At 35.5% G+C, this 23,909-nt stretch overlaps 1 protein-coding gene across 2 annotated transcripts in view; it reads right to left on the bottom strand.

Annotated features, from left to right (window-relative positions):
• Window positions 1-683: 683 nt before the first annotated feature.
• LOC110440264 (homeodomain-interacting protein kinase 2-like) overlaps window positions 684-23,909 on the bottom strand; it is a 52,097-nt gene continuing 28,871 nt past the window's right edge. Inside the window, exons 6-16 of one of the 2 annotated variants that reach the window (XM_021483234.1) lie at window positions 23,228-23,412; window positions 22,066-22,228; window positions 21,419-21,629; window positions 20,298-20,386; window positions 19,504-19,566; window positions 16,256-16,477; window positions 15,782-15,885; window positions 15,167-15,415; window positions 14,556-14,653; window positions 12,437-13,106; window positions 684-11,501 (exon numbers count right to left, since the gene is read on the bottom strand). In XM_021483234.1, coding sequence (XP_021338909.1) covers window positions 11,153-11,501; window positions 12,437-13,106; window positions 14,556-14,653; window positions 15,167-15,415; window positions 15,782-15,885; window positions 16,256-16,477; window positions 19,504-19,566; window positions 20,298-20,386; window positions 21,419-21,629; window positions 22,066-22,228; window positions 23,228-23,412 — 2,403 coding nt within the window. In that variant the 3' untranslated portion in view covers window positions 684-11,152. The remainder of the gene's footprint in view (window positions 11,502-12,436; window positions 13,107-14,555; window positions 14,654-15,166; window positions 15,416-15,781; window positions 15,886-16,255; window positions 16,478-19,503; window positions 19,567-20,297; window positions 20,387-21,418; window positions 21,630-22,065; window positions 22,229-23,227; window positions 23,413-23,909) is intronic. The other variant, XM_021483235.1, reaches the window with a different exon arrangement.

The raw sequence follows: 23,909 nt of genomic DNA, 5'->3' as shown, positions 1-23,909 counted from the left end.
TCGTTTTCCAAACATCCTGTCCAACTCCATCTTTCAGATTGCAAGATATTGACAATTGTCTTAGATGAGGATAAGCCATGCCCATGTACTCATTGGCACTTCATGCAGGATAATCTAATAACTGTGATCTCAAAGTTACAGAGCTCCTTCATGTGGAGTACGACTGTGCCACATATTCGTCATAAATATTGGAACTCACCCCTGGATTCCAAATTAATACTGTATACCAGGCAACTTACTCCGTCATACTTTCAACCTTTTAAAAAATCCATTTTCACAAAGAATTTATTTTGCCCTTCACATAAAATGTCTATGTATAGTATGCTGTGTATAAAGATTTGCTGTCATGATAAATTTTGCCTAATTCAGAGGGCAATGAATTTTCTGCATACATAGCTACTCTGATGAGAGATCCCAATATATTCCTGAAGTATATCTCGACATTAGCTACTCCAACGATTTGGTTTGGTTTTATTTTGTTTTACGTCCTATTAACAGCTTAAGTTCACTTAAGGACTCAAGATCTCATATATACCTCAGGTATATCTTGACATTAGCTACTCCGACGAGAGATCTCTTCACATATTCTTGAAGTTTATCTTGACATTAGCTGCTCTTACGAGAGATCTCATCACATATTCCTGAAGTTTTCTTGTCTGAATGAACAACAACAAACACAAATCTTAAATGGTGAATTCAATTTAATAGTGCTATTGATCCCACGGTGAATGTTATCTGATAGATCTACCATCTGATGTTAAACAACTCCTGCTGGAAACTACCATCACAAGTTAGCAACAAATAATGGCGTATAGCGACCCATACCAATGTGATTCTATCGTGACACCAGTCAGTCTGTAGTACTGGAAATATTGCACACCAGTGTTATAATACAACGATGGATTATGGTTAAACACAAAAAACGACAAAAATCATAATAAAAGTCAAAACAGGCAATGAATGTGCAATAATAATATGGGCGTTAATGATAATACTTGTGAATTTGCCTGCTTTGTTAGAAGCGTGTATTGATGCATCCTGCAGAGGGCCTTGACAATAGCCAATACTACTTTGAAATGCAATTAGACCACATTAAGACTGAAACATTACTGGTCTAGGCATAGTGGAACACCCACCCACCCCCCCACCCCTAGTGTCCAAAACAAAGAACTTCCCCAATTATTGATTGAACATACTTATGGTACATATTATATGCAACATAATAAAGATCCTGTTTAAAACTACTTATTGAAATTGATTTCTTCCGATGATTTTTTAAAAATATTTAGATCTTGTTAACTTAATTTAAGTCTAACCTAAAAAGAGAAGTTTGGTTACATCGGACTCCAGGTTTATCAATACACTCTCCCAACAATGCAGGCATCAATGTCAACAAAGAGACGGAATATAATTTAAAAATTGCAGTGGTTAAAATGAAATACACTAGCAAAAATTCATAAGATACTTTCCCTTCACAGTGTAATAGGCAATCACCTTTATCCATAATGTCACTGAATAATAAGACAGGCAATCGCCTTTAATTCATGTCGAAACAAGATGCCCATTGGGCCTTTATCGGTCACCTGTTTCTTTATTAACAGAAGTGAACAAAGTCAAAAAGTTTCTGCCAACTTGGACTATCTTGGCTATCTGAGAGTTCTAACGCAAGAATTGAAATAATATTGAGGAATAACAGTTGAAATAAAATGTATCTGGTGGAATTAGAAATTAATCAGAAATATCTGGATGTATCAGAGGATAAGGTAGCAATTATGGATTTCAAACCAATATAAAAGAAACAGGAGCTTTTCAGGTCCACGTAAAAATTATTCAATTCAACTTTAGTTACACCCATTTTTCCTTTCGAGCCCCACCCCTTTTACTCCAAGGTGGCCATTTAATTCCCCAAACCAAAGGATATTAATCCATATAAAGTTTAGTCAGAATCCCTTCAGTCATACTGTATAAGTAGTCTTTCTATAAAGGAAAAGTTGACGGACACTGCACCATGGCATAAGCTCGACTGGGCCCCTTTGGCCCAGTGCGAGTTCAAATATTTGTTAAAAAATGTATTCTGAATATTAATTTGTATGAAAAGCAATTCATTTTTGATGTTGAATTTAAATTAAATTTACAAGAAATTTTAAAAGTTAATGAAATAATTGCTAAATGAATTAATGAACTACATTAAGATAAGTAAAATTGCAAATAGACAACCATAATATCGAATGAGGCTAAAAAGGTGTGTATTCTCTAGTGAAACCCATATTTCCTTTGACAAGCTATTCTGTGAAGCAGTTTCTAGTCCTTGCTCAATTCTCCTGTGTTCTTCATCGCCAAAATGAAATCTACATAAATGAAATAAATAGCAAATAAGGGATACGTAAGGATGAGCTGCTATGGCGAGATATAGCACACTGGATATAAAGTAACTAGGTGTAACCACGACAACTGTCTAACACTGACTAGACAAAATGAGTAGTATAATAATGAAGGAATACAAAATACTAAGTATAAACAGGTCATAATTAAAAAAAAAATCAAAAATATATGGAAAAAAAAAAAATGGCAACACTCTGGATACTTGCAGGATATTGACATTATCAAGTGTTTAAATTTTCAAATTATTTAATTTTAAAACATTTAGGATCTTATAAAATTATCTGCTTTTGTCCATATTAGCAAAATCTTATGCAAGCATGTACCTCCAGATGGCTTTCAATCATAAAACATTTCCATTATAAAAACAATAAAAGAAATAAAGATATCTGAAATATGACAAAATAATAGCTTTAATGTAAGTTACTTTGAACTAATAAATAAGCATCAATTTTATCAATTGAACATTTTATATAATTAAAAGTCATAATGGGAATGTGTTTTTAATTAATTAAATCTTGAGCTTTCATCTTTTATATTGTAGTCTGTGACAATTTTCTGAACACAAATTTTTTACATGTGCCATGCTCGGTTTCTTCTCTGCAAATTTTGTTTAAGTATCTAAATTAATCCAAGAGTGTGCCAAGAAAAGTCATAAGGAAAAAAAACATACTAAAAAAGGAAATGTCTACGAATCAAATTGATAACAAACCCTTACAATTGATTAACATAAGACCGATTATAATTGAGATCAAACTCGGGTAACGATTCACATACACTAAAGTGCTCCATGTGAGAGTACTAAGTTGGAAAACACGCACACACACCTCGTAAAAGATTACCTTAATCGTGGTGTTAAAAATGTTATAATAAAAAACCCGATATGATATGGCAAAATATATATATATATATATATAGAACTATGATAATCAGGATAAAAATCTAGACAAGAATCGTGTACAACTGAACATATTTGGATGTGACAATTTTCATGGAAAGCTAGTAACCTGTTGTTTTTTTTAAATTTAATTTGACACTAAAATGTTATCTATTGATACAACAAAATACCGTGTGGCCAATGAAAACTATGTGTTATTAAAAATGAAAGAATGGGTCCATGCCATGATGAAAGTTTTTGGACAAAAAAATTACAGTATTATCGAAGAATGCCATCAAAGTGCTGTTTACCCGCATATACACAAACATTTTAACAAGAACCATGATGAAGTATGCCTACCCCCCTCCCTGTGACGAGTTAAGACTCCGTGAACAGCCAACAAGTACATGTACCAGGGGTACAATTCACAATGCCCTCAAAATATGGACAAAACACAAGTATTTATTTATTCACCTGAGCAACTATTCATTTAATTTCTCTACAAAGACAAAAAAAAATATTTAAAACGTTTTATTTTCTATAAAGGTTTAGGACGACTGAAATCTCGCTTTGACATTGAAACATTGCAACATTGAAAATTCTGATTTAACAACTGGTTTATATATGAAATATGCATTATATTAATATTTATAATAATTTTAACTTGTTATTTTTGTTTGAAACTGTTTTCATGACACAGCTTTAATACAAAATTACCCAATTGTGTTATTTATTTGTTATCTAAATACGAGTGTCTTCTCAAGGACCCCAATGTAAAAACAATCGGAAGTTGGCCAAAACCTTGCATATCAAGATCCAAGTGAATTTGGCAAGAAACATATGAAAAGATTGCAGCATTAAGTAAGATCTGAACTGCGACAAAGAACGAGTATAAGTCTTCATAAACAGGTTTTGAGACAGGTATGCAGAGAGGTATGTTTTCATTTGATGACTTGACGATCTATAATTCAATCTAAGCTCTGTTCTCTCAGTTACGAAATACGCTAATAATGCTATGGTATGGAGAATAATCAGTAGAATTTGTACAATATTCTACAAATGACATGTGCCTGATATACATGATGATATAAATATAATATTGTTAATAAGACAAGGCAAAAGGCAAGCTAATATTATTACATTATAAAACTTTGGATATCTTCAATATTGATATGACAAATCTCCCATTTATAAAGGGGGAAATATACAGTATGGTGATAAGACATACAACAGGGGTCACGACTTACAAGACAGATCATAATTTGATTCAAAATAACATTATTACTGTATGGTTCTCTCTAAACTACCCTGAGTAGTGACAAAGCATTGTTAGGTGCATGCTCAACTGTTTTGCCCATTCCCATGATACAAGTGAAGACATCTTGATATCAGAATACACACAATGTTGACTTTATATTTCGAAAAAAATTGCAATGGACACGTACATTTGTACAGAAAAAGGTTAATATATTTTTAAAGCTTTCATAATGTGTTCGTAATTATTTGTCTACATTTCAAAATGGCATGTTAAAATCCTTTTCAAACCCTACACTATACAGCTGTTGTATTGATAATGTCCACTCCATCCTTCATTGCTGTAATGGCCAAACATTTGCCTCTAAAAATTAAATGAGCTTTAAACTGTTTCTTCACTTGCATCATAGAAATTTCAAAACTGGACAATTCAGTTATTGTTGATTCCCAATATTACAAATTAATTATCGACAACAGAAAAATTCTCCGCAACCATTACATATGCCTCCGTAGAAGGTGAATGTTGGATGGCTGTATAAAGCATTGTCCTACTTGGATAATTCTTTAAATATAGAACGGCATAAATATAATTAAAACATAGTTCATTTAGATCAAAAGTAACTGAGTTACTGTGAAGGGGGGGAAGGAATCTCCAGATTAATTCATCAAATTTAAAGTACAAATTTAATATTCTTTTTGCATAAATATGAGTTAAAGAGTAAGAAGAGAAATGCTATGATATCCGAATACATATAAATTCATACATCAATGAATGGCGATAACAACACATGATTATCTCAAATTATTGAGTCCTAATCGTACGAGGCAACAATGTTACAAATTCTTAAAACAAACTTATTTAATGGAATGGCGCTGAGACTCATTTTCAAACTATGCATAATTGGGGGAAAACTATTCTAAAAAACACCTTAACTCATTCACCCCTGAACTCTCATAATGAACTATTCCAACGTTTGAATTGGAAGAGTTCAAATGCGTCTTCATGGGTGAATGAGCTAACACCAAGGTCAGATGGAAAGCAACGAAACATTGCTACAAACTTGACTACCAGAGTACACATCTCCAAAACATTGCCTGTTTAATTATCACCGAATAACTTTTTGTTCAAACAATGGTTATAAAATATTTCATAACAAAGCTAACAAAGAATACCCAAAACCGATTCTAAAACCTATCTAATCCAAACAGAAATAATTACAGTCTAATGCTACCACATGCTGGGTTTTGATATTTCTGTGCCATTACTTCAGTAGCACGCATCTTTTCTCAATCATCAAATATATATTTCATTATTTATAATAACATTTATTGGTTTTTTTCTATAAATGAAACTACAGCAAACTTTGAAAATCAAATCCAACTTTCTTTAACGCAAAAAAACCCGAATATATTTTAAAAAAAACTTCTATATCATCTATGAGAAATTACACACAAAAAATGTACATACGAAGATGTATACAATTCAAAGGGAACTAAATGTGGGACACACTACTGCTATACACGTGTGGTGCACCAAAAAACGTGTATAATTCTGTTCTACAATATTATAAGTAATGCTGAAACACAACAATAATAATTATTGATAATAGTTTATATATAATCAAAATGAACACACACAGGTAGAATAAAATCAGTTGTTCAGTTTTATTTTATTTTATTTTTCTCATGAAGATTTGACCGGGAAATTGTGACTACAGGGAACTGCTTCATGACCTATATATAAACATGCCTATCCTGGGGTTGTAGAACTTGTGGGGTTGGCTATAGCTGCTTGGGATGTCCTACACAACAGTGATAACAGTAATGTGGATCTCACAGAACTCGCACATTTTTTTAGACGAGGAAACCAAGTGTATTACGCCACCCGAGCAATCCTAGCAAGCTGTGATGTGAATGGATGAAGAGCATGAGGCAAGTTAGCCGACACTTTCAGGATGAAGCGTTTGGTAGGTTAACACATTCACCCCTGAAATTTCATAATGAACCCTTCCAGCCTTTGAATTGGAAGAGTTCAATTTCGTCTTCAGGGGTGAACGAGTTAAACATGTTTAGTTCTGGGATAGTTACTATGAATATTAGTATGTACAACAAATCTGTGTAACTATCTTCTAGGATGAGGTAAACTTAATGTGCTATTATGATTTATAATCAGTATGAGGGCAGCTTACTGTATACACTATAACTATGAGGAATGGACAGTTTTACTGCAATTGCACCATAATAACACCCACATCTATGGGCACATACTTGCTAAGAGGCATAGATTAATTCAATACGTATGACTAAAAAATGTTAGCATATTATTGCTTCTGCGACCGAAGTCGGTCATCTTCAATATGTAATTTTATCATAATGCATGATATTGTATGAGAATAAATGTCTTTATATAACGAAAAACAAGATATAATTTCGGGAATTTGTAACAAGCACTTCTAGCAATGCCAACATTAACTCTACATATATTATGTCTGAACACATTGTTAAGTGACGGGAATACTGACGTTTGTGTTAGATATAGGGTGGCGATACCTGGCAGTGGTGGCTAATTAAGGAGTACAGTAGAACAGGAAAAGTGCAAGAATGGTATGCAGGAGAAAAGTGGGGGTACTGCAGCACCTGACAATCACAATTCCCTCCTAGTTGATCAATTGAGCCCCATCTTATTTATAATTTAATAAATAAAAAAATTCAAGTCTTAAAGTTCTTAAGAACAGAGAGCCTGTCCATTTCGTTTTCAACATAGAAAGTGAAAAATTATTTATTTCTTAATTCTGTTTATGAATACAATTTTTTCCGATATCACATTTTCCCACATAAGGAAAAATCCTATATTTTCTACAATGTTTCCCCTTCTTATGAAATACTTGGGGGGGAAAAATGAACAAAAAATAATAATAATAAAACTGAACAACAAGGAAAAAGGTTATGAAAGACTATCCACATCCCAAATACTGGCAAGTGATAAAACATGATCTGGCCTACAGTCAAACACACAGTAAATACAACATACATAATATACAATGTTAGGTGAGGCTGACAATCTTGACGATATTACCATCATACAATGTCAACGATTGAAAATCTACACAAACTTTGGCATAATGTTTTCCCTTTGTACAAACATTGAGTATCACAATGGTTTATGTGCATAAACACAAACATGGGTGTCTGGTCAAAAAACACGTAACATTTCCCGAAGGCCGCTACTTTTACATCTATGTATGTAAAATACATTATTCGTCAAGATGGGGGGAGGGGGGAATTATATCAACATATCACGGTATATTACAAATTGTTAGATTTGGCCACCACATTTACGTAGCTTCACTCTGTACAGCAAATTTCTCCTAGGCAAATTTTTCAAATGAAAAAAAAAAAAAAATAATAATAATATTAACCCGAAAATAATTACTCTTGTGAATATCATGCACTTCATTCCCTCTTTCTTGCCAGCTTCTCCAAGTTAAAAAATATAGCTCATTTACTATACATGGACTTTTGCAAAATCCCAATTGAACTCTTATCATATATTATATCATAATAAAAATGGCACCATATATGGCTTAGACAAGAAGCTACACGGTTGTGGGGGTTAATGGGGGTCTAGACTAACTACGCTACTTATGATGCAAGTCTGTCAGATAAATAATGATACTAAATAGCAGTATTGCTGTGGTAATTATATACGGGCAGGACAATGCTAATTAAATATGGGGAAGGGAGAAAGACTTACACTATGTGCACCAAGAACTATTAATACAACTAAATACAACAATCACAAATGCTAATTTACATAATATCAATATTTATATTGTCTTTACAATTCATTACTTGATAGAAAAATAGTGCACTTGATTGATATAATATATATATATATTTGATAATATTATAATAATATATTTACTACAATTGTATTGGCATATTGTATGATTTGACTTTCAGACAAACGCAAAAGGTATACACATTTCATCGACACAATATTTGTGGTGTATTTCTTGAATTATGAATTCTTCTCTCTGTCAAGTTCATCACAGGCACTACAAGATATTTTAAAATTTACACTGTACAAATTGAAGCATATGAAAACAACACATCACTCCCACTGACAAAGAAACAGCTGCACAAAATTAAACCGACATTACTATAACACAATGGTGTAAATATTGGTGATAAAGAGTTAGTATTAAAAACTTTGTAGAGACTTGACACAAAATCAACAGCAGAACAGTTTTTTACCTAGAAAGTTTCAAATCTCTTTCTCATTAATGTCATCCTAACTTTCTAGGTGACTCGACATGTACTATTGAACAGTAAATGCTGAAGAGCTTATAGTAAGTCTATGCATTGAAATCCAGCTATACCCAATTCAAACACTTCATTGAAAGAACTCTTTCAATAACTTTCACGTCAGATTCAAAATCACAAATTCACTCGAAAAGAATGTCGCAGAAGTGAACACAGTAAGTTCCCAAAAATGTGAAGATCTAAAATTAATCAATAGGATTAGTCATTTATTTTAGATATCCATGTTCTTACATCAAATTTATTGTATAGATATCCATGTTCTAACATCAAATTTATTTCTTTTGATGTATTTCAGGTGTAATTTATTTTTTAGAATAAGAAGAATAGTTTTTTTTTCTAATTTTAACCTCATAATATAAAATCAATCAACAGGAAAAGTCGCCGACACACGTGGGCACCTTACTGAAACACTCGACATTCAATATAATTACATCTTAGTCTGGATTTAATCAACCGAGAAGCAGGTAGTCTCATCAAATGTCTGCGGTATCCTATATACTCCCTTTATCACCTGAACTTCTAGACGGAGTCAGGCAGGCATTGGCGCTGACACACTCTATCCAGCTAAAATCAGTGAACTCTAAATTGCTAACATAAAATTTAACCCCTAAACAAGAAATTAAAAACTACTTAAAAATTGGGATAATAAGGTGGATTTTTTTAAAAATATTACACATGTTCAGACTTATATCATTAATAATATAAAATGAAATACACAACAAAATATTGTACACTAAAATCACTTGTACTTGCTACTTAAATTTTAATACATATTTACTACAAATCATGGATAACTATTTAAAACCCATTTGACTATAAATGCCTGTTCCATTGTTGAGCATATGTGATAAATACAGCAGACTGACTACATCACACGAAAAATTGGCTTCTCTCAGAGTATCTATAAAATGTCGTTCTGAAGTTGATTTTGTAGTCAAGTCACTCATCCAATTCAATAATGAACATACATAGGAAATGTGAAGGTAAAACTGATGATAAATCAATGACTTACTCAATGCCATATAAACCACATAAATGCTGGATTCTCTACACCTAATAAGATCATGTTAAGTTTGTGTACAAAGTTACGATCACCCTATACCGTTCTGTACAGTTTTAAATGATGGATAAAATATCAAATGTGTGGGCAACACAGAGGAGACAGGAACAACAGTCTCTTGGAAGTGGATAGACGCACAGCACTGTTTAACCAACATGCACATGTAGCAAGACAGTATCGTCTCTTGATAGAAAAGCCTAAATTGAAAATACAAAGTGCCAAGATTATCTTATTAAAATTTGTAAGCATGATGATGATTTAACTTTCCTCTTATATAATTTAAGTTAAAAAAGAACACATGGAGCACTTCAAGATCTGTGAAGCATGTTTAAACGTCAGATTTTGAAATTCCAGCACTTTTCATACATATTTCTGTAAATCTTAATAAACATAACATGTATTGCTAGCATTTTCACATTCAATTTCTTTCCAAAAAATATCATTCAGAATCTTTTCTTGAGAATAATACCATTACACACATTTTTCTTTCGTTCTGAAATGCTTTAAAGATTTTGAAATGCTGCATTAAAAAGATCACAACCAAGCTTTGCCTCATTGCACCATTGAACGTGACCATGTGGCCTGGGAGGTGCTAGTACGGTCACCAGTAAATAATGAAACAGCTTTGAGTCGGTGTCATCAACAAAGACGATATACCAGTCATCTATGATGATGCACCCGTCTGGCGCAGTTGTCTCCAGTTACAATGGCGATGGTGCACCATTCTGGTGTCACATCTATGTACGACGATATTGCACCATCCTGATGTCGCCACTGACTTACGATCATGATGCACATAAAACGTGTGGCGTGTATGCTCTAAGTAGCCTGTCACGTTACAGTACAAGCCCACACACTTCCTCAGCCATTGCTACACTATGTCAGCCTATGTTGGTACAATGTCTGCCTATTAGCACCATCGGTATAGTACTAGAATATAATAGTATACAGATCACTCTCAATCAAATCTAAACCATTAAAGTCATTAAAACTTCAGTAAAAATCAAAACTTTTATAAGACTCTAATAATATATCTTCTGTAATGAAACTTAACACCTCGTATTGTAAAATTGTAGTAAGAACAAAAACATAAAAATCAGATGTCTTTTTCTACCTGATTATAGGTTCGATGCAGTCTTATTTTTGCAACGATTTCGATGCATATTCAGGACATGATTAAAACTTTAGAAAATCAAGGGTGGACTGTATACAAGGAATTTGATAGTTGATCAGCTGCCATACACAAAGATTAGAAATCATGCGAAATACTGATATGATCTGCCCTTGTTGGGACTGAGAGGGTAGGTCGCATACAAGCCAGTAGTGGCAGCCCCCACTCCGTACTGTGAAGTCAGCTGGGGCTGGTAGGGCCCCGCCGGAAGGGTGGACGACTGCAGAACTGGGTGTACGTGTGCTGGTAATGGCTGGGTGGTGTATTGGACGTGTCGTGGGCTCTGGTGGGCCGGAGGCGGAGCCACGCTGGGGGAGAAAGGCGCATATTGACTGATGCCGGCCGGGATAGCAGCCACTTGTGGCTGTTGATGAGCAGGCAGAAGGTAGTGGTGAATTGGACTTCCCTGTAGAGCGGGGGGTCGACGGTAGTCTCTGTAATGCAACACAAATATATTATATATCATACTCAATAGACCAAATGCTAACTAAAGCCAAAATTTTTTTATTAATTACTTTGTTCTCATGCCAATTTATTTTAAATGAGATGAGGCAGATAGTTGTTGTTTTTTCATTTTATATGGCAAAAATGAGCTGAGGGAGATTTTTTTTTTTATTGTGAAGTTTGTAAAACGTTCATTTTGGGCATTACCTTGTCAAATGTGTTTGCATTTTGTCGCCCAACACACACACGGATACTTTAGCAGAACAGAGTTTATCTGGGAATGACCACGTTCCCCGATCGATGTTAACGTTTTTTATAGTTGTGTAGTTGTCATGAAGCAAGCCTCTGAAAATCCCCCCACGATGTTCCAGGGAAGAATCACAGACCCCCCATTCCTTATTTGTACCGAAATGAGCGCCATTTGTACACAAGGTTAATAAGTCATAATCGTTTCAACGCTTGCCTGTATATCAATTTCCTGATTTTTATTCAAATGTTTCCCAAACATGGGTGACTAACAAGTAAAGACGACATGCGGACCAATTTTCCTGATTTTTTTAAGACAACAGCTGGCGCATTCACAATTTTTTTGTGTGCGCGGGCCTGAGAACCAAGTAAGTAATTTTTTACTTTACAATTTAAGTTAATGTTCAACTCTTTCTTCCATAAAATTAACTAAGTTAATGTTTTAATCTTTCTTCCATGAAATATTATAATGTTAAAATTCAACATAAAGCCACAATACTCCTTTCCTTTCATTTTAGAAAAGTGATTTCAAAGATACAAACAATTCACTGTAGACCATAATGGATTTATCCAGACCAATGCATGGTAGGGTTTACTAGTTACATAGGGGTGAAAGGGTAATATTTCATAAATCATTGGCAAAGCAAGTCTTTTCCCTTATTTCATATTTTGTACAAACCTGTTGAATTCCATCTGTGTGCCAGCACTAAGGAACACAGGCTGTGTGAGAGAGACGCCCCCTTGCACAGGTGAAAGCTGGCTAGTCCCAGCAGCATGCCGACTACCAAAGTTAATATTGCCTGACCAGTGCTTGCCCCCTAGAACTGACCCATTCTGGGACACAAGACTCTGGGTGGCCGCCAACTTTTGTGAGCTATGTCCCGGCCGCACTGTTGGTGACACATAAGCAAGTTTGCCTTGAAGCGCAGCACTGTTGATCTCCACCTCCAGCGGGGGAAGCCTCACTTCCAGTTTGGGACTACGCATGCCACGGTTCCTGTCGTGGATTCTCCCCATTGATGTGGGAACAGAGGTTTCTTGCTTTGGAATGTTTGCCATGTAAGGTGAGACCTTTGCCTGTTCCCGCATCTTCCTGGGCTTGGTGTCAAAGCTGCTGGATATCATGGGTGGCACCAGGGCTGTGGTAGTGGTGCTGGGCAAGCCTAGACTGTTGGTGTACAGGTAGTGGGACGACGGGTTAGTGGCCAGAGTTGACCGCTCAACCTCCTCATGCTTAATGGGCGTGAGGATAATCTGTTTCTTGTTGTAGGAATTTATACTCTCCTCAAAATCGATGTCCTGTACATCAGCCACTATGACACTGTTGTTCTTCCTTCCTCTCAGTGAATCTACAACAACAAGCAAATTCGTGGAATTTCTATCTCCCGCTTGCAGGACTTATTGTAGGTTAACATTATTGAGGTTAGGTTTAAACATTTGAGTATCGTGCTGTTGAGACATATTGTATAGCTTGAAACTTGGGGGAAAAAAAGCCCTATACCTCATTGATTATCCGTAAATATGCACAAATCAAATCGGTTGGCAAACTTAGCGCGAGTCGGATGTGCATACAGAATTTGGTTGAAACATCGGAACAATATCAACAGCAATTATCAGAGGAAAACCAAAGAGTGCCCGAGATGGGTGGAAACACAGAGGAATACAAACATTGTTATCAAGTTTGAAGGAATGTGGCTAATATTTGCTCGATTTATGAAGCGGAAACTGCAGATAATGATGTTTTTCGGTAATCAAGGGGCTATAACTCTGCCAAATGGAGCCTGATAAGAGTGGTTGTCAACCTTGGCCGACCCCTTGATGCGTTAAACCCTCTTACTAGGTTTGAAGACAATCAGATAAAATTTGTGAGAGTTAATGAACATAAACGGCAGATAATACATGTTTTCGTTATTCGATGGGCCATAACTCAGGCTGACATTTATTGTAGTTATTGCACGGAAACGAAGGGCGGCAGATAATGACGTTTTTCATTATTCAAGGGGACATAACTCCGCCAAATGGGGTCAGCTGAAAGTGGTCATCGAACTTGGCCGAGCCCTTAAGGCATTTAACCCTGTGACCCAATTTCGGTGAAAGCAGGAGATAAAAACATGTAAAATAGGTCAGTGAAATATTTGATCATTAATTAGTGATGGGTTGACAACCAATTTTAATCAAAAATCTATCGGTTTGCCTTTTTCAATTCCGATTATCAATGACAAAGTCCATATATATATGCATCCAATATCATTGGTTCATTACTGAACTCAATTGCTAAATGATACAATGTAACATATGCACTGAAAATCATTTTCTTCTTGTGATTTTCATTATATGATCAGTGGTAATGCAGAAAACATCAAAACTGCACAAAATTTACTGAATTCCATGTATTATTGAAGAAGGAAACCTAATGTACAGAAAACAACTATCTCTAAATGTAAAAAAAAGGTGTTTTCACTTAATTTGGGCATTCAGTCCCTTAAAATTATAAACTGATTATGCAAGTTGGATCAGTCGGATAATGACTTCCTGCTACAATCCGATTGGTCACTATTATTACCATTTTCCACATGATTCTGTTACTTTCCATTCATGTTTTAGGAACATTTAATAAATAGGAACATTTAATAAATAGGAACATTTAATAAAGCACTTCTTGCACAAAACTTTAATATGAAGAAGCATACAAGTAAAGTATTTTTCAAATTTGCCTTTAAAACAATATTATAAATACCCAGCCAAAAGCACCAATAGAAACTGACATGCAATGTTTATAAATAGAAAACTTCACTCACCGAAAGAGTCAGCTGTAGAGCCTGCCAAAGAGGACGTAAAGGCTTGTGAATTCCGTGTAGTAGGCTGCACAAAATGGACGCCTTGGTTATTCTTACCCCTGAAATAGAGTAAGTGTTAAAACAGAAGTTTGAATACTGCCAGTTACAATTTACATAAAGAAAAACATGACATACAATAATAAAACTGATCTACTTTATATTCTATGTTTATCACAAATTAGACACCCAATTAACAAGGCATTCCAAACTAGGAGAACACATAATTCACACTAAGGTAAGTGACAACAGGAGTTACTTCCCTTTACACACAATGTTCTGAAAAGATGCTATACACTTTTCCCTTTCTGCATCAATAGCATTACTTGTAAACCTGTTTTGTTAAATCAATTGTTTCAGAGGTAACCCGGCATACTTACTGCTATGTTAATTACTCAATGAATTCATAATGAAAATTAGAGAATGACTGTTAGACACTGAATCGGGACGGGACAGACATGGGCAACACTATATGCCCCCATCTCCCCCCCCCCCCCCCCCCCCCCCATTTATGGCTGGGGGGGGCATAAAAGCACTAGGCAAAGTTATCTAATTAATTTCCATAAATGACAAACCTGCGACTGTGGTGCTTGTGATCTGCATCATCGTCACTGTCTGAGCTGATCGTGATGATGCTGACAGCAGGGCTGGGAGTGTCCGCGATTACGATTGGTTGACGTTGCTCCCGCCCCTGGGACATGGACCAGTTACACAATGTCTGAGCTGCATCCTGCTGGAGTAAAGAGTCTGGTGGTGTATTCTCCTTAACACGTTTTTTCACTGGAGATAGGTGTGTCGACGTAGGCTCCTTCATAGACGTCCTTCTACAATCCGAGGAAATGAGTGAAAATATCTTGTTCATAGATGTTAAAGTGCACAGTGACTTTTTTTATTTATAGGTGTACCTGCGTTGAGTGACCTATTCCTTTTTATAATGTATACGGGGATAATTTCGTTGCAGTTAAATTTTAGCCTTTTTTTGCCATCCGTAATGAGGGCAAATTTATCATTACAGTGAATATAAGTTTACAGCATAATAGGCATAGTAACTAAATGAGAAGGGCGAAATAAACACTGGGCAAAAATTGATTTTATTGGCAAAGGGCGAAAGTTTGACTCCGAAAAATTTCTCGGCATACAGTACTCAAGAGAGTTAAACATCTTTTTTTGTACGTGTAAAAGTTACCTACCCCTGTTTCGTGTGGCGTTTGCTCGACTGTGACGAGGAGTGCTGCCCACTCAGACTGTAGGTAGTGGGAACCATCCCAATGTTCCACTGCTGCGACGTTGACCCCTGTAGACAAACACAAAATTTGGCTTGATGACAAAAAAGTGCACAGCACAGCAACCAATTCTGATATACAGTTATTAACTAGATGTGATTCCATCTTTAATGTGTTATATATATTTCTGTTCAAATTCATTTCAAATATAAGCTTCAGAAAAATAATTCATGACATTTTAGAAATTCAGGAAAACAAGAGAACTTGTCGAAAGGTAGATTTTCCAAAGTTCCTCTAGCCTTGCAGGACCTTGACATATAATCAATAATACCCAGATGTCAGAAAGGTGGAACTCTACACCCCTGCACTCTTTGAGCCAGTTCTTTTTATGCTTCTGAAACAATATCTCAGTAAAGTTCCAATATAGCAGAGCTTCCTTACCAACGGGGCCAACGGGGCCAATGAAGACTGGTCGAAACTGTCTAGGACGATGGATTGGCGCCAGCTGTCTGGGAGGGCCTGTGATGCGAGCGTCTCTGTGAGCAGGGGCTGCTGGACAGACCGCTGCGTGGGTAGGCCAGGGATTTGCTGCCACGACCCCACAAGTACCTGCTGCGCCGCCGCTGCTGCCGCCGCATGTGGCCATGCACCTCCTGGGGCATTCTGTAATAATGTAAATGTAACTTGTTAGGTCAAGCTTAAGGTTACATTTTTTCTTAGAAAGATACAAAAAATATTTCATGTTTAACCAAATTTAAATCTCAGGCAATAGTGTAGATTATTATTGCTACAACCTAACTGAAATCAGTTCCATATTGGATGATATTTATACAACTATGACATTTTTAGGAGCTCTTCGGACATTCAAATCAAATCATTGATGATGTACGTCAGATTGCATTATTTTTCTTGCTATACAAAGAAACTAAAGTAAGCCAAACAAATTCTGGCAAAGATAGGGGAAAAAACATTCAACATCAAAAAGGTAATAAATTAAATCAAAATCAATGTATACAAATATCAGTATCTAGAAAGCGAGTTTTTTGAAATGAATTACATTTAACAAGCAAGTTTTCTGGATTATCCTAGATTCAACAACGTTCACTGTTCAGTTAATTGACAATACTACAGCCTCTTCTAAAGCTTGTTTGTCTGGTAATACGAATGGAAAAGGCAAGCAAAAACACATCAAAAATATAAAGAGCATACAAACTGTTCAAAAAGTGTTACCAGACAAGTATCTCATAGGTTTCCACAATGAACGCCTTGTGAATGCTCACCTGGTAGTATGGATGTATGACATAGGGTGATCAACTCATACGATACTTATTGAGATCACAAACCGAACATTCCTACAGATGCGATACCAATAAGGGGCTATCATCAACACACCATTTTTTGTGCTCAAGCTCATATCCTGTTCTCAATCTCATGACCGGATCCTTTGTTTAGATTTTTTTTTTTTAAATTCATACTATTTGGAATTAGGTGTTTCGTTTCATTAATCATTGATCCTGCGAAACCAACGAGCTACAAGGCAGATGACATCACCACATAACTTGAGTTTGACTATGAGAACAGTTGTGTGAATATGGGCCTAGGTGTGCAAAAGTATGAATCACTTATCTTGAGACTTTCAACATATATAAATATCAGCGAGGCGAAAGATATTGGAGGGACAGTGGTAGTAACTAATTTACTTTTTTCTGATGACAGAAGAAAGAACAGGTGGTTGTTCAACAAATCATTGAAAATCATCATTAAAGATTTTCAACCAGGTGAGCTGAAAGGGAAGTTCAAAAATGATTTTGACTTTAAAATGAATCATCAATATATGAATATATTGGTTGAAAATATTCTTCTTGGAATATGAGAAGTCTATAACAAATGATAACTCAAATCCATGATATTTGAATTTGCATTTAGACTCGAGTTACTGCTCAAGACTTTGTGGAAACAGGTGAATTTGAGATACCAGTAACTGGGTGTCTAAATCTACATGGCGAGGGATTATCTTCACACGGATACACAGACAGTTATATATATATAAAGGGTCTAGGTGGTTAGCACTACAGCAAGATCTGGGGTTAGTTCACACACAGGTTAATACTATAATATTACAACACAGATGATACACAAAAACACATGTCACTATCTACAGCAACAGTACATGTTACACATGTCAAGTGCCAGGGTAAGATGAAAAATTAGGTCTGTATGTCATGATACTAGTGTGTATTACCACCTATAAATACCCTCCAGGACTTGGGTCTCTCATATTAAAGTTTACTCATATGACCTTGAGTGGGTTAAAGTCATTTATTGAACAACAACAACTGAATTCCTTCATCCCAGAAAGCTATATATATGCATATATATATCAGTACTCTATCAGATTTTTGGATTTTTAGAATATTCATTTTCATCACAGAAGGATTGAACAATTATTCCTATAGTCCCTATGGATCTTAGATGAAGCTGTTTGAAGATTTCAACACATTTGATCCCTGAATTATTGGAAGTGCTTCAAGGTCTTTTCTTTGAACAAACTTGGTAATTAAATATAATATGCTTTATGGACTACTGTAATGAATAACTGGCACTGAATGGATGACATACACTATTGTTTAAGCTCACAGGCTGTTAGTGTTGGGTGACAACAGATATGTATACAACTGACCTAAGGACAATTATCTGAGGAAATGTAAAAAGGGGCTTACTGACAACAGGATTTACATATTAATTTTAAACAGGATTTCAGCATCCATTTAAAGTGAGAAATGTTGCACTGTATCACAGGGTCGCAAGCTAAAACAAACATCTGGATTACATTTTCTACTTTTGAAAATGGAAATTTGCACTTCAGAAAAGTGGGAATTTTTGCTTAAATTAAGGGGAATGAGTCTGTCTTGTAAGACATTCTAACATAATGACAAGTATTTGAAATTAAACTGTTTATCCTGGCTAAGCATTACAAGTAGATTCAAACCTATAAGAAATTGTAAAGGGACACAAGTAAGCTCACTGAAGAATGTGCTGGCATAGACCAATAGTTGAAAAATAAATCACCTCAAAAAAGGGTATTATAAATTCTTCATTTAATATTGTCAGACTTCATTTTCAAGATATCAAAATGATTTATGATCGTTCGAATATTAAGGGTTCCTAACAAACCTTTCTGTAAATGGTTATGGTGATCTTGACTTTCACCTTGGAACAATGAAATGTGACCTCTTTCCAGATGCTTCAAACTTGATCTTTGTATAAAGTTTGATCAAAATTCATTAGTAATGAAGTTGCTAGAGCAATGAATTGGCATGGAACGAGACGAGATGCATTGTGACGCAACACAACGCAAAGGGACAGGAGATGAAGACAACAGTGGCACTATTCTCCCTCCATAAAATGGTGGGGTGTGGGGGAGGGGGCAGAAGGAAAAAAACAATCAATATTTATATAAATTTGTCAAAAGTTTTTGAGAAAAACATTTACTACAAAAGGTAGAATTGTAAGCTAAACAGGCTTGAGATGTGTGCTGACAACTGCTAGTACAGTAGTAGTGTTAAAATTGTAGGAATACGGCATCACAGAGGTGTTAAAACAAGTTTTAAAGAGTAATATATGGATATATATATACAAACAGATCAAAATCCATAATGGTATAAAAATCAATGTTGTGCGTTACGTACTGTCATTAACACTGGTCTACCACCCTCTAGCATTGTTACGGGCGTGATCTGTTGTGTGGTCGGCTAAAATGCAACAAAACCAACCCTTCACACATTTATCTCGCAGGTGACAGGTAATAATGACTGATGGGGTGTTGTTCATTAGTGTGCACAGGTAAAGTGTGATCACACCACCACACAGTCAAGTTCCCTGTAGAATAGTCTCAACATCATCAGCATGGATGTCGTACTAGTGAACACAACCCTTACATCATAGTGATACACAGGAGGAAAAGGACTATTATCAGATACATGAATAATGAATACAAACAGATGAAATGTGATACGCTGATGGTCGACACAAACTAAACATCCTGTTACATATGATATATGATGAGATGTTGACTTGTAACGTGTATAAAACAACTTATCTTTGAATATTGTACACAACATATTTTAAAATTTAAACAAGAGGCTACTAAAACAAACATGCATTTCAGATTCTTTTCCAATATGGAGATTATATCTCCACCGGCTTCTATCAGAACAAGTACTGGACTGTTGTTTAAAACTACAAATTAGCATAGCTTTCTCTGAAGCATTTTCTGATATATCACAAATTCTCAAACAAAACAGAAATTTGCAGATATATTTGTTTGCTAAAAACCTTAGCATAAACAACATTTCAACAAAAAGAATCCACTAGAATATTGAAAAGTTATACAAAATCCTTGAAAAGTTCAAATAATTCAAATACATTTTATGTGTTTTTTATGCATGATTTGATTCCGTTTAAGACTCTTGATGATATTTACCTGTGTTATCAATTGCGGCTGTAACTGTAGCGTAGGAGCAGCTTGTGTTACCATGGGAACATGGTTGTATCTGGTCGGCGAGCTGAGACCTTTTAATAAAACAAATAAAAAAGCCATGAAGGGAAAATGCCAATGAAATGTTATCCCAGACTGTGATTTGGATGCAAACATGAACCAACTCTCCATTAAAAACATGATTTTTTTTTATGAGAAAAATAAAATGAGCATTGAACATAATATTGATGGGACAGTTTCGTAACATCTCTCATCATGTCGCCTGGTAACCACATTTTTCAATCAACACTGAACAACTTTTTCTGGAATCAATCTTCATGTCAAAATTACCTCCATATATCTCTCTTTACGTACAAGGCCTCCACTGTGCCACCAATTACCATCATATTAAAGAGCCGCCACTTGCCAATAATTTACAAGGCAATAACAAGCACTAGACAATATGACTCTCCTTACATTATCCAATTTATTCGGCACATTACAAAAAACGAACCAGACTGCTGAAGTGCTCCTGCTGGGGAATTTTCCAGTAGCTCTCAAATTAGAATTTTTTTTTGTCATAATAATCCATAATAGTACTAGTAACAGTGTGCCGTACTGTGTTTTCATAAATGCATACAAAAAAATTAAAAATTCAACAGAAAAATTAAAGCATAGAAAATATTTTATCTCAATTAGGAGACAGCCGACAGCTAAGGGTTATTCATAATTGATCATATGGGAAAGTAGGAGGCACCCAAATTAATATTTTATGGGTGGTGAGTTTTAAACAAGATCTCCCCGCCATTTCTTAAATTAAACCAGTTAAAATATTTCATGGATGGTGGGGTCTCCGAAAAAATGTCCCCCATCCCTCCCCTACAGTTTATTTTGAAACAGCCCGACATAAATGTTTGCTGCTATTATTTTTGAGTGGGTATAACATGTTGATCATTTATGTGAAGTAAAAGTGGATTTCTACCAGTAGAGGTATACAAATATGCTGCTCAAAGTCAAAGGACAAACGTCTGTGGTCAAATCGCAGAAGTCAGTGGTCTAAGTCTGCGCAGACGTCATTGGTCAAGTTGCAGAAGTCAGTGGTCAAAATGGTAGAAGTCTGTGGTTACCTTGGAGAGTACCCGGTACAACGATGGACGACACATGTATGAAGGGGTCTCTGTTGAACTGTGTGTTGGATCGTTGACTCGCCCCAGGGAGAGGCTGGCTGACCTGTGAGGCCTGGTAGGGGATGTAGGGCCGGGACTGTAGTGGGTATGGCAGGTACTGGAGCTCGGGCGCCGCTTGATGGGAAGAAGCGGCCAAGTTCTGGGATGCCATCTAAAAAGAGTACATGTACTAATTAATTAGCTCAGCGCCTACACAGAAGTCAATTTTGAAATACTGAATTAAATACTTTGCTGTCCGAAAGAATTTTTTTTTTTTCTTATAAAATGTAACCAATGGGATCGCTGCTAGTTGTATCAAGTATTTGCCTTGATACTACTTTCTTACTTCGCCTTTGCTAACTCTCTGAGCTATGCCATACACTGAATATGAGCAAGACATTTGGTGAGTAAGCATATATTTTAATTGTTTTATTTAAGAAACATCTGTCTTAAGTGTAGTGCTGAGGAGCAGCAGTTAAACACTGGATGATGTCATTTTGTTTCAAGTAACGTAGAAAACAATTAAGAGAAAGAGAGGGAGTCTTGTTTTGTTACGTATGGCAGCATCTGAACACCTTAAATTAACTTGTAAATGTGAAGTGGTCTACCTGTGTGTGAAGGGCATTTATCTGGTTGTTGAAGGTCACTGTCAGACTGGCTGTGGATGTTGGTACCAGATTGGACATCAGCCCTCCACCATTTTGATTGATGTCGAATATACTCTTCACAGTTCGCCGGCATATCTCCATAGCTTGAACACTCTGTTTCACCCTATGGGACAACAATAACAAACAGTCACTGAAAATCATCCCAATGATTTACAGGATAGCAGATAGCAAGGTAAAGATTTTGAAACCTACCAATCCATGATAATTTCATGAACATTGCATTGACGAAGAAAGGGTTGTTAATGAGCATAGGTAATGTATGTGTTTAGTTCATGTGTGTAGTTCTTATACATGAGTAGATATATATATTTGTAGATTATCTACGCATGTAGATTATGTATGTGTATGTTTATGTGTGTAGGGTATGTATATGTAGATTATGTAAGTGTGAAGATCATATGTGTGTTGGTCATGTGTAACCTGTGTGAATTACATGTGTGTGCTGTGAGTAGGATATGTATACCTGTGTGTAATTGATGTAGGTGTATGGCCTACATGTATGTGTTAGTTAATATGTGTGTTATTTAAAGGTAAGTTGTGTGAAGTACGCACGTGTATAAGCTTTATTTAAGCAATAAATGTTTTAGCAAATGTTGTTATGGTCCAACACACATTGGCAAAAATTTATAAAGCCTGGCAGGGCTTTGCGTAAGTTTGTCAGCAATAAGACAATAAGCAATTTTAAAGTGTGTTCATTATTTATATTTACATTTTGATAAGTAGTTATGCTTTATTTTGTTAATTCAAACATTTCTTTGAACAGCAAGTAAGTCCTGAAAACAATGAAATTGATTGACGTGCAATAGAGATTGATGACGTTACAATAGAGATTGATGATGTTGCAATAGAGATTGATGATGTCACAATAGAGATTGATTACGTTACAATAGAGATTGATGACGTTGCAATAGAGATTGATGACGTTACAATAGTAAATGTTGTTATAGTCTCACAACAACATTTGCCTTCTCAATGCATTGCAATGGAAGGATGCAGAGCAAATGTAAATATATATGTGTGAGTTATATATGTGTGTGGGATTATAATGTGTGTTGTTGATGTATATGTATAGGCCAAGTAAGTGTGTTTGTTACAAACTTACATGCTACTACAGGCATACTCAATCAAGTGTGCCATGGTTGCAAAAGGATGATTGAGGGCCTCCCCTGGCATGATCCGACGCTCCTGGTCCAAGGTCAACATTCGCTTCAGAAGGTCAATAAATTCCTTCCTGTCAATCTTTTCCGCCAAGAGTTCACTCCCTTCCAAGTCTGTCGGCACATTAATCTGTAAAATTGAGGAAGTAACCTGTAAGATATATAAATACTTCCCTGTCTGTCTGGAACAGTTAACATCTCTTCTTTTTTTTAAACTTCCTTATGCTGCATTGACTAACAATTAATTCAAAATCTTCTCATGGTTATATTGAAAACGGATTTATAATACAGCATACAGTATTAACAATAAACAGAGTTTCAATGCATAAGGAAAATCTATACATACAAATATCTGAATGCAACTTGTTGACCAAGCTTTTCAATAAGAATTGCCATGATCAACCTACTGCATTCCCATAATTAAATATATTTTTTTAAATAATATTTGTGAACAATATTTTATTGTACTAGTTACCTGGGGGGAAAAAAATAACAATTTGATGATGTATTGTCACCTTAGTAATCAACTTGCCTAAAGTGAAGCCATTACGTGTTGTTCACACAGCGACATGTTTTACGTTTTACTAATGTTACGATAAAGGTAAGTGATATATACTGATTTAATCC

The sequence above is a fragment of the Mizuhopecten yessoensis genome, unplaced genomic scaffold (assembly GCF_002113885.1).
Source record: "Mizuhopecten yessoensis strain PY_sf001 unplaced genomic scaffold, ASM211388v2 scaffold11177, whole genome shotgun sequence".
In the NCBI taxonomy this organism is placed as follows: Eukaryota; Metazoa; Mollusca; class Bivalvia; order Pectinida; family Pectinidae; genus Mizuhopecten; species Mizuhopecten yessoensis.
Note: the sequence above shows the minus strand (reverse complement) of the source record. Positions and strands in the feature narration are given on the sequence as shown.